Below are 16,603 nucleotides of genomic sequence, written 5' to 3' on the forward strand. Positions count from 1 at the left end.
TGTGTTCTAATCAAGACTTCACTTTCAGGGATTAAAAAGTTTAGTCTTTTTTAGCATGCTCAATATAAAAACAGAGATGGGGATGCATAGAGGAAGTAATTCCACCTAAATCCGCTGTCTGATTCAGGGTCCTAAGAGATTACACTGCATTTCTGAGGGGGGAAGAAAGAAGAAAAATCAAAGATTTAAAATTACAGTTTCAAGAGCCAGTGTAGTTTATCTTAAAAATGCCAAACGAAGGTAAAGGATTTCTTTGCTTTATACACATTTAAGAACTCACAGGTAGTATTTCTAAGCATTGCTACCATATGTACTTCTCCTAACAGTTTTACCACTGAATGGAAAGCTGTCAGAATTAGCAGATTCAGAACTTCAGCTGAATGGGATTTACCATAGCAGATGTATCCAAGCACATCTTTTTATGTGCAAGTACTTGTCATACCTGCATTTCATCAAGCCAAAAATGCCTTTTCATTATGGGAAAGATTAAAAGGTGCATATACATGCTGCTCACAGAAATTTCACACACAGTTTACTGAATTCCATGATGATTATTTTGATTCATTGGATTTATAAATCCATCTACTGCAATCCAAGTGTCTGCATAAGTCTCAGTTTGAGTGCTATATGGGCAACTATGGCCAAGAAACTTGAAACTGATACAGCAAACCAAGTACCTGTAAGGCATCAATGAATTAGGGCATGCAGAAACCTCTTGCCTCCTTCCCTCAAGAGTTTGCATTTATTTGGAAAAGTTACAAGGATTTTACTGCTATTATTTATAAACTGGTTTTCTAACAATGACTCTCAAAATGAAATTGACCTAAAAGGACTCTCTTAATGTGCAAGTTTTGGACAGCCAACTGCTAAGAGTTCAAGGATTTCTGTTATTTTGAAGACAGGAAAAAATATATTAGGATCACCTTCTGTAAGTTTTAAAAGCTGTAAAGTGCAATAGGCTTCTACCCTACCTCTGTGTTCTATGGAGGGCAGTTTAATTTGGATTGAATTGCCTGTTAAATACATAAAATTGTTACCAGTTCTCAGACCTCCTCTCAAAAACTGTCAGTCTCTGATCAACTTCACTGCCCAGCCACATGTATCCTTCGGCTGCTCCTTCGCAGCCAGTTTCTGTTGACAAAGGCCCCTGTCTCTCAGCAGCACCCACAGCCTTACCCCCATTTGCTCTGATTCCACCACAGCAATCCACTCGTGTTTACAATGCAGTGCATCCCATGTATTTTTTCTCTCTCTACCAGTCCTCCCTTGTGCACTCCTAAAACAAGGGTCCAGTAGACATTTCTGATGACCAGCCATCTCACAACTAAATCTGTCACCTTTTTCTACACCTCACCTCCTTCCAGATCAATCTGAAGAGGAGCGATCACAGAACGGTTTGGACTGGAGGGGACCATAAAGATCATTTAGTTCCAACCCCCCTTGCCATGGGCAGAGACTTCCACTAGACTAGGTTGCCCAAAGCCCCATCCAACCTGGCCTTTAACACTGCCAGGGATGGGGCAGCCACAGCTTCTCCGGGCAACCTGTGCCAGCGCCTCACCACCCTCACAGTAAAGAACTTCTTCTTCATGTCTAATCTAAAACTTTGATACATTCTTCATAATGGAAGGCTCCAGATCAGAACTTCTTCAAAGGTCAAAGATAAACACACATGCAAGAGGTAAACCAATAGAGCTTTATTTCCAATCTGGGGATAAAAGGAGAGATTATCTATTAGTCCTACGCATTTCCTAACAGGCTTCTTGTTCCAAACATGTTTCAAAAATATTAATTTTATACCTTCTGCAATGGTTCTGCAAATTGTTCCTCAAACTTTTTCCTTAGCTGTACTACATTTTTACCTTATCCTGCCAGAACTTCAGAACCTTTGTACTTTGCTCTTGCAGACAAAACCTGACCTTTTAAAAGATGGTGAAGACTGCTTTGTTTACCTCTCTTACTCTGCTGTTTGCTATGCCATGCTGGTTTCTTTTCAGCCTTGTTATCTTCGATGGATGTATGCATTTTCTCCCAGACTCCCACATGGCATTTTCATGTAGTTCCCATGCCACTTGCAAGGATTTTACTTTTAGAAATTGCCTTTAATATGCTTTTTCATTTTAAGTAGTTTTCTCTAAAAAACAAAACCCCTAAAGCAGGGATTTTCACATGTAGTAGTGCTTGATCCTATAAGAGATTTAAACACATTTTATAAGACACTATTTGAGAGTAAAACTTTCAACCAGATCCTGCATGCAATGGTCAAAACCACATAAACTGCTTCTCCATCTTCAGATTTGTGGACTAACTGCTTCATGAAATACTCGCTAACTGTACCTAGCCATTTAGCCTTCACATCAATCATTGCTGCAGCCACTGCCACTACCATGCAGGTCTAGGCTGACCATACAACTGAGAGGTCAGAAGAGAATGAAAGGGCTCCAAAGAGAAAGGAGAGAAGGAAAACAACCACATAATAAAGTCAGTTTCTCTTCATTTATATAGCACATTGCTCACGGGGCTCCAGGTCCTGGAATTAGACATAACATTTATCATTTTTCATGATCTGCTGTTCCTCTTAGTTTCTAGCCCATGATTGCAGAGGGAAGAAAAAAAAAAAAAAAAAAAGAATTCAGATACTAGATGGGAATTCAAGAAATGGAAAGCAAACAAATCTTTATTAAAGATAACAAAAAGTATAACTTAACTGCTCAAAATTAGCTCGCAAAAATTTAAAAGCAATTAAAATCTGACCACTGAGATTCAACAAGCCACCACAGAGCCAAAACACCTGCTGAAAACACGCTTGGTAGACCTATGTGCATTCCTATGTTTTGATGCAAACAGATGTTCTACTTGGATCTCCTTCTTAACGCTCCTATCATAAAATCACTTTTCTCTCTGTGTACCCCAGGGATACCTCCCCCACTATTTGTATCTAAATTCTCCTCTTCATACCTTGCTAGTCCCATCAAACCATCACCTTTTTTCCCTAGGTTACAGCAGCATTAGCAACCTTCCTTCTTGTTGTCTGTGGCAGGGGGACAAAGCTAGGAAGCCGGGACTTATCTACCTTCCTTCCCCTGCTGGGAAGGACTCCCCTCCTTCCTGAGCTTGTGGCTCACACTGCAGAGCTGGGTTTCAGTACCGCCAACCGACAGCTGATGGTGAAGCATGAAATTTTTCTGCCAACTCTTGTCAATTCTAATCTTAAATACCCTCTTCTCCAAGAAACTGTAGAGCAAAGACTGGGGCATGTGCCACAGAAACTTCTTGCAATTGTTTAATACTTTATCCTAGGAGAAACTTAATACATATCAAAGGGAGCAATTATAAAACAGCAGCCTAAAGGGAGCAGATAGAAACAGGAGTCACACAGAAATGCATCTTTTCTGTCCTGTCTTTTCAGGTGAGAGGAAGAGAACAGGTATTTTTCCTTACAAGTTTTTGTGTACTACTAGCAACAGAGCAAACAATAAACTAAAGAATGTGGGACAGACTGAAGTAGTCAATTATGTTACTCCTTGCAAGGCCAAACAGCTAAAAATCCAAAAGCCCCTTAGAACCTCAGCAGGGCAGACAAGCTCAACAGAGCTGAACAATTCAAGCCTGCAGCTTGCTAAACAAGCAGAGCAGAGATGAGCACTACTCCAACCAGCTCGTTCTGTACACTAAGCAAGCAGGTACCACACAAATGGAATGCAAATCGCACAAGAAAAACATATAAAACAAAGGCAAAAGAGCTAGCAAGATAGGAAGGACAGCAATGTGGGAGAAGGGCAACATCCAGCTGACAAGAAGGTAAATAAGAAGTGTAGGATGTAACCTGGGTAATAGACGAAAGGAAAAAAAATTCAACAAAAACCACCCAAACTGAAAACGTGATCATGGAAGAGATGCTTTCCTTTTCCATATGTCCTTTTAGACTCTTCTGTTTAGCTAACAAATGGCACAAAGTGAAAATCCTCTACCCATACAGTAACAAATTTTGCTCCTGCAATGATACAAAACTTGTGATGTTGTTTAAAACAACAATACAATTACAATGACCTCGCTAAAAATTTTTCCTAATTCACTTGATTTTTATGTTTTCACAGTATCACAGTATGCTAGAGATTGGAAGGGACCTCGAAAGATCATCTAGTCCAATTCCCCTGCCGGAGCAGGAACACCTAGATAAGGTTACACAGGAATGTGTCCAGGTGGGTTTTGAATGTCTCCAGGGAAGGAGACTCCACAACCTCCCTGGGCAGCCTGTTCCAGTGTTCCGTCACCCTCACTGAGAAGAAGTTTCTTCTCAAGTTTAAGTGGAACCTCTTGTGTTCCAGTTTGTACCCATTACCCCTTGTCCTATCATTGTTTGCCACTGAGTAGAGCCTGGCTCCATCCTCGTGACACTCCCCCTTTATATACTTATAGACACTTATAAGGTCACCCCTCAGTCTCCTCCAAACTATAGAGACCCAGCTCCCTCAGTCTTTCCTCATAAGGGAGATGCTCCACTCCCTTAATCATCTTTGTTGCCCTGCGCTGGACTCTCTCCAGCAGGTCCCTGTCCTTCTTGAACTGAGGGGCCCAGAACTGGACACAATATTCCAGATGCGGTCTCACCAGGGCAGAGTAGAGGGGAAGGAGGACCTCTCTCGACCTACTAACCACCCCCTTCTAATACACCCCAGGATGCCATTGGCCTTCTTAGCCACAAGGGCACAGTGTTGGCTCATGGTCATCCTGTCGTCCACTAGGACCCCCAGGTCCCTCTCCCCTACACTGCTCTCTAACAGGTCGTTCCCCAACCTATAGTGGAACCTGGGGTTGTTCCTGCCCAGATGCAGGACTCTACACTTTCCCTTGTTTTGTTTGGGTTTATTCTTAATATTTTCTTTGGAACTACTTACTACTTTGGACTGAGCTACAAGTAACAGAGTAACAAGTAACAGAGCATGAAACAAGAATGATAAACATCCACCATTCCTACTGCTCTCTTAATCAAAGCTGCAGTTCTGTGTGGCCGCACTTCAGCTTCCTACTCAATCTGTTAGTCAGACACAGTCCATCAGTTTTACTATTACTCTATAGCAATGCCCAGCAGCAGTTCAGATGCCTGCCACTGACCTGTATCACAACAGGATTCTTTATCCCATTGTCAGGTATCTGACAATTTAATCAAAATGAAAAAAGAGAGATACACTAATACCGAAATAATCTGCATAAGTCACAGGCAACGCTATAAAACCCAGCATACATTTACATGTTCATTGACCCACCAGCTTTTGCCAGCAGATGCAGGAGACCTGAGATCAAAAGAGAAAAAGACTTGCTGAAGAGCTGATGTATTACAGAGGGCGTGGGCTTTTTTTCCAAAAAAACTATTTTCAGTTTATTTTCAGTTCCTTTAGCTACATTTTCTATGTGGAGGAAACCATTTCAATGGGCATTTTCAGGTTTTAAAAGCTTGACAAAAAAAGGCATGGCAACTTTAACACAGTTGAGATGAAGTTTGCAACACAAGGCTGTAAGTAGGGACTCTAAACCTTTACTTCACAAAAAAAGAAGTGAAATACATACACATACATATACACACACAAACTAATTATTTGAGGTTTTTCCACAGTAGCTTAGTAAGTGGTCTGTTCAATTTTCATGTGAAAGTGTATAGAGAATTTGTATCTAGACTCTTTTTGGATGCAGTGATACATGAGGAAGAAATTAAGTTGAACGATGGGAAATTTCAGCTAGGTGAGAAGAGAAGCTCTCTTCTGATGAGGGTAGTTCATCACTGGAAGAGGTTGCTCACAGACACCGTGGCCTTCTATAACTCCATCTTTGGAGTTACAATTTTTGGGCAACGCGTACAGCTACCTGCTCTAGACAGGCCGACTTGTGAGCAGGGGGTTGAGCTAAATTACTGCCAGAGGCCCCTTCCTACCAACATAACTCTGTAATAAATCCAAATGACTACTAGTAGAGAACAACATAAAATACTTCATAAAAGCTACTCATCTCATCTGAACCTTGTTAAGTCAGCAACAGAAAAGATACAGCTTTAGCCTGATAGAGGCTTTTCTGGCATGAAAACATGGAAGTTTTTGCAGTTATAGAAGTTATTCATCACTCATATCTGAAGCTTCTCAGAAAATAATGGTCCTACTCCCACCACTAAATATTAAGGTCTAGTTAAAAGATGAAAATATTACCTGACAACTGTGCTACTGGGGATTTATAGTGTAAGAGCTGAAGATGCTTAGTTTAACATTTGTGTCTCTTATTACAAAACTTACCTGACTTAAGAAACCTGTGTCAAAATAATAAAAGACCTATGTAGGACAGGATCTCAAACTAGCTTGTGCTTGAATTTTCTCATTATGTACATGTCTTTCTCTTCCAGCAAGTATAAAAGAATATAGGGAGAGCTTTAAACCCTCAAACAAGTTGGTTGTGGTTTGTTTGTTGTTTTTTGTTTTTTTTTTTGGGGGGGGGGGAGAACACAACCAAAACAAAACAAAACACACAAAACACCTTTCAAATTTCAGATTTTGATCCTTCCTTCACCTCTCAAGATTGTAGCTTTATTTCTGCTCCCTGCGTTCTTCTGCCGTCTTCCAGACTTCACTCTCACTTTGGGCTCACAGCTTATTCCTATGCTGCTTCTTTTCTTTACCCTCTTCCTCTGAGGGGTTCCTCAAGCAAACACCATCAGTCGCTATTCCACCTACCTACACATTCCCAGCCACAGGCTGTGTGCAAAGACACATGGAAATAAAGTAAATAATTGCAAATAGCTACTTTCAAGTGTGAAAATACACAAACACTGAGATACAAAAGTATTTGCTACTTAAACAAAAGCCAGCTCAAAAAAACAATTCAGAAATAGGCTACCCGGGCAAAGGGGGGGGAAAAAAAAAGAGAAAAAATGATTAAGCTTTTCCCTACCTTACCACCTCTAAAATTTCATTTAACATACATTTAAAAGCATAATGTGCTCAAGTCTTAGAAATAAAGATTTGAAAGTCAGTAAGCTCTTTCCACTGACATTAGACTTTAGATGACAATTTGAGAACAAAAAAAATGTATTTTTGATTTGTGTTTTGACCAGTATGCCTCCTTTTTTCACTCAGCTCACTTTCAAGGTTATTTGTTTGCAGAAAGTAACTGGTCTCAGAGAGGTCAGCTCCTCTGCATACTCTAACACCCTGGAGGGCCATCTCCTTCCCACACCAAACAGCACCAGAAACCCCACAGCCAGACATCTCATCAATTTACTTCACAGAACTGGGAAGTATACTCAAGTCAATTATGAATATCATGGTTTGTCTCAGCAACCCTTTAATACTTTGACTTTGGAAACTGAAGTTGCATCTGGTCATTGCTTTCTCCATCCCAACATTATTCTTCATACATTCTTCAAAGTTTCCCCCTTACTAAGCCAGTATGTTTGGCATCCCTCTCAGTTTGTAGACACTCAGAGCCACGCTTCAACCTGCATTAATTATCCACTTTCACAACTGACATATAACTATATTAATGCAACATTTCTGATACATCTGAAATCAACTCTGCATCGAACATTTTCTAACAGATTACTTTTTTTAAAGAAAATAAGAGAGTTAGTATATTAAGTTTAAATAATTAATTAAAGCCATTCGCCCCCTCCTCCTTCTTCTAAGATGACTTTAAGCTGTGGGCCAAACTCAGATCTCTGTAGAAGTGTACATAATAGCAAGCTTCGTAGCAGAACCAAAGCCTTCAGAGCTTGAAGACAAAAGGACCTATCCTTGCCAGAACACATTTTATACTTTTTTAGTCAATACACATTTAAATCTGAAGCACTGATCATGTAACAGACAACAACTACTTCAAGAGTTACTAATTTTGCCACTTTAGAATTTGTTCTGAAAGAAGATCCATGCCGTCTTGAACAAAATCCCAAAATACTTTGTTGTTAATTTTTCCCCCTAAATTCGTAGTTGATTCAAAGCTGAATCATTTATCGTAACAGCAGTCCAAATTAGACCCTTCATTCATACAATCAGCCTCCTACACAGTGTCTGGAAACGTTGTTCAGCAATAACGTAACTCTAAGTTACTTCTACGGCAACCAGGAACCTGAAGACATCCAACATACTTTAGCACTAGAAATTTAGGCTATAAATACTGCCAGAAAACAGGCAGCAAGTTGAATGCAATAGTAAATCCATTAAATATGGGTTCCCTCCCTTTTATTGGATTTCATTCGGCACAGAGAACAGCAGAGTCTTTACATTATTAGCTCACTTATTACCATGGCTGCACCAGACTCTGGGAGGAAATGCTTTTTACCCTTTTTGCCTTAGAAGGCAACACATGAAAACTGCCAGCACACCCCAGGGGGGCTATCATTGAGTTCGACTGACCAGCTTTCTACATTTTCCACTGAGCTTCGTGGTCACTGGAGCTGAGCTGGCAAAGATTTTCTTACTCCTCACAGAGTTCTCAAAAAAAAAAAAAAAAGGAAAAGGAAAAGCTCACAATTTTATCCTTATTTTTGCCACCATCTGGGTCTACAGGTTTAATCTTTATCAGCGTAATGGCATTACACAGCAACTTTTCCCACTCACACAGTAACTTTTCCTATTCCACCTAAAACCAATACATACCCCAAAGCTACGTAAGGATTCAAGCAATATCCTATTCAGAAGGATTGGAAATTACTCTAAATTAGGCAAGTAGTTAAAAGAAATTAAAAACCATCTTAGTAATACAAGAGAGTTAAAACAGCTGCTGTGCCTTATAACACTGTACAGCCCAAGGGGCTGCTACTGACACTTCACTTTTGTTTTCTCCCTAAGGGTTCCTCTGCATTGCTCCTACAAGAGAAGAGAATAGATCCTTATTTTAAATAAAATCTTATTAGACAGCCTATTTTCCAGTATAAAATACCAGAAGAAGCTGAAAAAAAATAAAACCTTCATGATACATGAAGCTAGATTAAGAAGAAAGCAGCAAGGTTTGCATGAAAGAGCAACCAAATTTGCTTGGGTAAATCACTAAGTTCTCTTACAGACAACTAGAACTGCTGCTCAGGTGATCATTTTCATCACATGCACCTCCCTGTCTCAAAACTTACTACCTTTCACAGATATCTGTAAATTATAAATCTATCTGCAAATTATAAGGATGTGTGAAACAGTGGTCAGCACAATCCATTCTCAATTGAGTAGTGCTGACTACCATTTCATCAGTACCATCTACATGAACATGAGCTCTAGTCCTTCCTTCAGGCAACCTGCCGAGGTTTACTGCAGCAGCATCAGAAGTCTGAAGACAAGACTTAGCTTTGGGTCAGAAGTTTTCCACGGCTGTGACAACCCTGATGCTGAAAAGTTCCATCTCCATCAATCATTTGTCTGTGACTCTGGGCAGAGAAAAATCTCACAAGAGACAAGTACAGTGCACAAAGCAGCTGAGGAGAGTTGCTAGCTGCTGCCACATGTTCTAAGACAAGTTATCTTTCATAGCATAGAAGAGATTAGCAGGTAGCATTGCTATCTCAAACAAGCTGGATCAAATCAGTCTAACTTCCCTCTAAAATACAGCAATTGACTTTGAATAGGAACAGTAGGAAGGAAAACTCCCTGGAAAGCACTTCTAAGAGCTTTATGAAACAAAAGCTTTATCACAAAAGGATTTCATTCTGTTCAATGTTTGCATCAACAATGTAGATGCTGAATACAAAATGCATTTATTAAATATGCCAATGATGAAAAGCTAGGAATGACAAAATCAAAATCTGAGTCAATTTTACAAATTAAAGAAATTGACAAAAGAGGAATGATATCCAGTGGGGATGAGCACAAAACTCTTACAAGGAAAATATAAGTAGTAGTCTTTAAGAAAATGAATAGCGTCTAAATCCCAAGTTGAACAGTCAGTGTTAGGAAACTGCAAAACACTGAAGTGTGGAACAAGGACAGCTTTCAGAATAAGCAAAGTCATCTTTTTTGCTTCACTCTGCACTACACTTATAGATGAAATACTGGACCCTCCACTGAAGCATCAATTTTCAAGAAACCAACTGACAAATCCGAAGAGGAGGAACATGAAGAATGGCCTACAATAAATACAGAATGAGCTGGATCTGCGTACTTTTTAAAGGAGGGTTGAAAGAGGGCTTCCTAAGAACCAAAGTACTCAGCAAGCTACTGCAAAGAAAAGGGGATCAATTTATTCTGTTTCTCAAAAAACAGAAGATGCAATAGGCTTAAAATTGGAATTAATAAGATCCACACCAAGCACTGGGGGGAGACACACCACTTTCCAACAGTAAGGACAGTGAAACCCTTGAGCAGATTACCAAGGTTCTTTTAAAGCATCCAGCACTGGACACAGTTAAGAAAAGAAAACTGCCACACCATCAGTACCATGACCATAGCAAACTGTTTAATACTTCTTGCTCCTTACATTTGTATTAAAAAAGCCCAAACAAACAAATAAAAAAACCCAACTCTACAGAGCTCACTGGCTCTAACATTCATTTCAGTAGAGGATACTAAGGTATCCTAGATAAGTTATGGGTGTATCACTAGGAATGGGTTCAAGTTCTAGAGAATGTGTTGGGCTTTCTGGTTGTTTTGGGTTTTGTGGGTTTTTTTGTTTTTTTTTTTTGTTGTTGTTGGTTTTTGTTGTTGTTGTTTTTGTTTAAACATTTGTGACTTCTTATTCTCTTCTCCCCCTACCTCCAGCAGAGTCTTAATTTTCAATTAACCCTCTTCCATGTTTATGATGACCATAGTTACCAGGGCTGCAAAAAACAAGAGTCCATTTTACCCTCTGTTATTGCTAGAGCTTTAAAAAACACTCAATAGTCAAACAAAGGATTGCATAAGAAGAAAGAAATCCTACTAATAGTTTCTATTCAACTCTCCCAATTCCATGACTCATGGGTTTACTGCTGATTTATACTCCTATAGAATAACAGAGCACACAGTAAGTTAAGCAGACATGAGGAAATGGAGAGTATAATGGGAGCAAATTAATGAAAATCAATAGTTTCAAAGACTAAAGTGCACTGATAATAAAGCTCATGAGGTTTACAGAATTAGTCTGATTTCACCATTTTCAAATAAGAAAATTAGACAACACTTTCAATGCAGTGTTCTCTCAAGTGTGTAGTTTAAAAGATAACCTTCCTGGTTTAATCAAACTTGTAATAAATAATAATGAATAATTATTAATTATATTGCAGGCACACCGGCAAGGGAGAAAAGTGTGCCTTGATTAGGACTTCTAAGATCCCCTCTCAATCCCTCACACATACAGTAGAGAGGCAAAGCCAGCCCTGTCTCACACACCAAATTTTACCTGGTAACCTAACAGACAGACAACATCTCTGCAACATCAGACATTGAATTCTTCTCATCTAGTTTTAGACAACAAGCCCACATTAGCCTTTCCAATCATCCCTTGCAATCAGTGAAAGGAAGAAATGCACCCCCAGAAGACAGTTCAGCAGGTTTTGGACATACCTTAAACCCCCCCAAATGGCTGCTCATATTACTCTGTTTCTTCCCGCTGTCTACCGAACTGGCCTAATGTCACTTCCTCAGACTTGAGACCAACTCTTCCCCACATCCCAGGTTAGACATCTAACAACATTTCTTTTCCCTTTCTTTCCTCAAGCAATGTTGGCTAAGGCTCCTCAGTCTCAGCTTCTTGGCACCTCAGAAGGAAAGCCAAGTTCCAGAGGTGGAGCTAGACACAAGCATCATCAACCTCAATGACTTTGAGAGGGCAAAGCAAACGCACAAAAGACTGTTCCTTTAAAAAAGGATTACACCCCAGTTTCAGTTACTTTTTTTTGTAGCAGCCATTTTTGTGAGGCAAAGTAAATAACCCAAGTTGTAGACACAGTGCATAGCAGTAACTCTGTTGTTAAATGTTATGGAGGGCTATCCTACTGATGCAAGAACTTCCAAGTGAACCTGACTGCATCTTCATGGGAAAAGTCCCACTGCTTGGATAACAGTAATTATCTGAAATGATGAGCTGAAAACTGTGCTAGTAAGAATTTAATTTAAAACTGCATCAGCTGCATGCCCTTCCCCATGTCCTCACTATCCAGACAGGAACTCCTGTAAAAGTGAAAGCCATAAGTCAGTATGAAAAGTTAATAGCCTGGCTCTGTAAACACTTTAGCAGGTATTTCAGCAGAACATCTTGCATCCTGAAAATTAAAACATGCAAGTGTTTGAAGAAATAAAGTCTAAAATTGTTGGTTTGATTGCTGGTTTTGTTTTGTTGGGTTTTTTTTAAGTAATGACATTCAAAAGGGTAACTTTGATTCTCACCAAGAAAGAGAGTTCTACAACTTCACAACAGCATCCAACACATTGACAAACAAATTTTCCTACTGAAGTACCTAAGGTGGGATGAGAGCACAGAGAACACTTCATACCATTCACTCAGGCAGAGGTAAAGGTCCAGTGAGACCTAAGTCAGAACTGGCGCTTGGGCTTTAAGAAGTTCAAATTGCTGGGGCACAGCAGCAATTTCTCCCACATTGTTTCCTGGGACCTGAGATTTCAAGACACCAACATCAGAAACACAAAAAATGGGATGAAGTCTCTCTAAAACCCTGAGGAGATTTCAGAAGTAGAACATCTTTAAACACACTGTCCATGAAAGACAAAGACCCTCAGGGTGAGGTGAGGTAAAGTAGTGCTTCTCATACCTTCTAAGACCCTTGGGAGAATCATCCACTCCCTCCTTTCCCTGCCAGCTAACCCCTTCCCCCCTGAATTCTAGTTTCTTCGTGAACTCTTCTAAAGACCTGCATTAAAAGGCAGGACTTAATCTAACTTGTTCACAACAAAATAGCAAAGAAAATACTTCTGAGAGCCACTTGTTTAATTTTTTTACTTGCATTACTCTATTACCAGCCATGTAAGAAGCAAATTTTCCCTTATTTCCTCTATGTAGCAAAAGACAGGCTACATAAATAGAGATCTGAAGAAAATCCAGATTTTTTGCTTCTCCTGCTATGAGGAGAAACAAAAAATAATCCAAAATACACTTAACAGCATCTTCACTTCATCAAATACATGGCACAAGAGATCTAATACCTTGGCACCAAATTCATAACATAGCATGTCCTGCTCAGGAAAAACTCATTGTCAGATATTTAACCAATTTAGCCTTATTTTCTGACTCCACAGCTGGAAAGTAGAAACGTTGAGCTATTCAATGAATGCTAATGTCTCAAATACATTCAGAAGCTTTAAAGGATGACTTAAAAATAATCAGTACGTTTTATGTTAGACACATATGCTAGTTTCTTGCCTATTTTCGACATATAGTCTTCTCATTCTCAATTCTCAGTTCAAACATTTAAAAAAAAAGGCTTAGATGCATGCCTCTAATAGTACAGTACTCCAGCAGAGTAGTTTAGGCTTGACGCCAACTTTACCAGGAGCAAAGATATTCACAGCAGAGACAAACCGTACTTTGGGGTTATCTGATTCATTTTACAGCTCCTTGAAAAGCTTAAGTCAAGCTACATGATTATTGAGACAAAATAAAGGGGAAAGTGAAAAGGTAATACAAGAAGCAATGGGTAATAAAACAATGCAACAAATAATTATTCATAGCACTTTCCTCACTTACATAAAGACCAATGAGACAAAGGGAAGTTCTCTGAATCAATAACCAAGAAGTGCAATGTCACACTAACCAAATCATTCACTAACTAAACAAATGTTTAAGAAAGCAGTACCAAGTTGTGATGGCGAAATGTCACATTTCTGCCTTCAATCGAAAAATCAGTAATTATCCACCAGTCACTATGACCTGCTTTGTAATTCAATTCAAAGTTTTAAGTTTAGTTCACATAATGATGTTTTTATTTAAGAGCACTGAGACCACTACTCCACTTTTAATGCCTACTTGTGAACTTTGCAATTCCATTTAACACTGTTATTTTCTTCCTAATATTTTTCACAAGAGAGGAAAAAGGACTTCAGTGGCAAATTATGTATTTTCAGACACTTCCATGAATATTACTCTTCCTTCTTATGTCCCTGGTTAACATTACAAGTTTACTGATTACTCCTTAAAGCTGTACAGTTAACACCAAGTGATTTTGTGTTTCAAGACATTCACAGCATCTCTCTTCCATTAGCACACCAATATGTACACTTATCTCCAGCTAAACATTTTACACAAAATTGTGTGAACTACCTTAACAGTATTCTGCAAGTACAGTCCAAGCCCACAACCATCAATGACAAATTCAAATTATACTGACTGGAGTCATGCTAATGGGACTAGCTTTGCTATATGAGAGGGAACGAAGAAAGGTTCATGTTAAATAACCTTCGAATTGCCACAACAATCAATTTTATCATCTTGATGAACAGACCCTGTTAACATGAGTCCATGTACACCATGGACTGTGTGTGTTCTTAAATTACAAGGCACAAACACGTAAGAGTGGTCCTACTGAATGAAAAGTTAAACTTTGCCAAATCATGCAATTAAGATGGACAGCGAAGAGTAAGTTATCCGGAAACTATAACACAAAAAAAAAAAACAAAACCAAAACCAACTGGTTTTCCTAACAATTTTCCAGCTGTTGAAGTTACAGTCGTATCATTGCATTGCAAAGGTTTAAGCGAGAATTCAACTCATAACTTCTCACTACACACAGTCAAAATCTATCATACAGATAGAGAGGATCTAATATTAGCCTGAACATCTGCTTTAATGGCAAATAAATCAGAACAAACCCCAAAATTTACTGAATCACCTAGAGCTATCTCGTACCGAGATTACCCATCTGACAACCTTTCCACTTCCGCAGTTTCCACAATTTCCACATTTCCACCGACAAGACCTTTTGCGAAACACAAGCACAATACAAGATAAACGCAGAGAGGCAGCATGCACATGACATTCAGAAGTTTTCCCCTGTCGTCACATCATCAACAGAACAGTGTTATTTTTTCCCTAATACTGCGCTCCCTGCTCAAAGCCTGAGCACACATCGCCTCCTGACTCTCAGCTCTCACATACAGCGAGCTATCAGTACACAGCAGCAAGCAGAAAACCAGCCTATCTGCCAACAAGAAACACAGGGAAAGAGAGTTTAAGGGCTTCCGGACAGTTCAGACTCCGCTATTATACCACACAGGCAGCTGCAGCCATCCACTAGATTCTGCAGAGGCACTCTTCTTATGCAGAAGAGTGTAACGCTTTGTTAAAAACAAGTTTCCGAACAACATACAGACAGGAGAAACTTGCATAATAAGCCCCAGCAGAGTTTCTCTCGCGCTACCCTGTGCAAAAGGCGTATGTATATGCGCTGGGTGGAATCAGCACAAGTTTCAGGCGAAGCGAGCGCATTACAGTTAACAGTCAGGGCGGGAAACAGCCCAAACTAGACCCTCCTCTGGGAGATAGGCTTTTTTAACCATCACTTATTTATTCATTTCTCCCGACCGCTCCTCACAGCCGCCGAGCTCCGCGGCCGGCACTTACCTGAGGGTGCGGTTGCCGGCGCAGCCGCGGCGCTCCATGGCGGCAGGCACGCAGCTGGTGAGCTCGGTCCAGTCGGCGTGCAGCCCGCAGCTCCAGCCGGTGGAGAAGCGGGAGAAGAGCCACGTGTCCTTGTCGCCGCCCGGGCGGTGGCAGGCGCACTTCTTTTGCCCGGCGCGGCAGTAGCAGGGCTGCTCCAGGCGGATGTTGCGCACCAGATGCCTCCCGAAGGTGGTGCCGCCTGTCTTCTGGATGTGGAGGAAGACGATTACGTCTCGTCCCCGCATGTCGAACCGCACGCGCCGACACAGCTCCCCCCGCGCGAAAGCGAACTTGGCCACCAGCCGCGGCAGGGAAGCCGCTGCCTCCGCCGCCTCCTCTTCCTCCGCGGTACCCGCTGCCGCCTCCCCCTCCTCTCGCTCCGCCGGGCCCCCCCCACGGCGGGCGGCGGAGGCCGGCGGGCGGCGGGCGCAGGCGGCACCGGGGCAGGCGGGCGACACATACTGGTAGACGATGAGCAAGAAGAGCAGCGCCAGCAGCGGCGGCAGCAGCCACCTGTTGAAGCGCTCGTCCATGGCGGTGCGCGGGGGGCAGCGCGGCGCGGGATCAGGCGCTGCCGGGCGCTGACAGGGCGGCCGCCCCGCTCGGATCCCGCAGCCGAGGGTCTCCCGGCTCCCTTCCTGACGGCATGGTCGTGGCAGGCAGCTGCGGCTGGGCCGGGCTCCGCTCCCCTCAGCGCAGCGCGCCGCGCCGCAGCCTGCCCGAGGCGGCCATCCCGCTCCCCTCGGCTGACGGGAACCGGCACGCGCCGAGCCCTACACGCGCAGAGTCCGCTCCGCCGGCAACTCCAGCCCAAACACACCGCTCGGCCCCCGCCCGCCAGCCAATCGGGGCAAAGCCGGCCGCTTGAGCAGCCAATGGCCGGGCCTAGCACGCCGGATCCGCCGCCAATGAGTGCGTGCGGCGAGTGAACGGGGGTGGTGGGAGTCGCTCCTCGCTCCCCTCCAGGTATCGGACGGAGAGGGATCGCGCGCGGGTGACGGGGGAGGGGGGGGAGGGGCAGAGGCGCAGCAGCAGCGAATGAGGAGCCGGG

The 16,603-nt window shown here is 41.8% G+C and overlaps 1 protein-coding gene across 1 annotated transcript in view; it reads right to left on the reverse strand.

Moving 5' to 3' along the window:
• HS6ST3 (heparan sulfate 6-O-sulfotransferase 3) overlaps nucleotides 1-16,280 on the reverse strand; it is a 308,751-nt gene extending 292,471 nt beyond the window's left edge. The window contains exon 1 of the mRNA XM_057401143.1: nucleotides 15,514-16,280. Within this exon, the coding sequence (XP_057257126.1) occupies nucleotides 15,514-16,085 (572 nt within the window). The 5' untranslated portion in view covers nucleotides 16,086-16,280. The remainder of the gene's footprint in view (nucleotides 1-15,513) is intronic.
• Nucleotides 16,281-16,603: the final 323 nt, after the last annotated feature.

Source organism: Pezoporus wallicus, unplaced genomic scaffold, assembly GCF_028554395.1.
Source record: "Pezoporus wallicus isolate ANWC-B61680 ecotype Strahan unplaced genomic scaffold, APGP_CSIRO_Pwel_v1 contig_6944, whole genome shotgun sequence".
Taxonomy (NCBI): Eukaryota; Metazoa; Chordata; class Aves; order Psittaciformes; family Psittacidae; genus Pezoporus; species Pezoporus wallicus.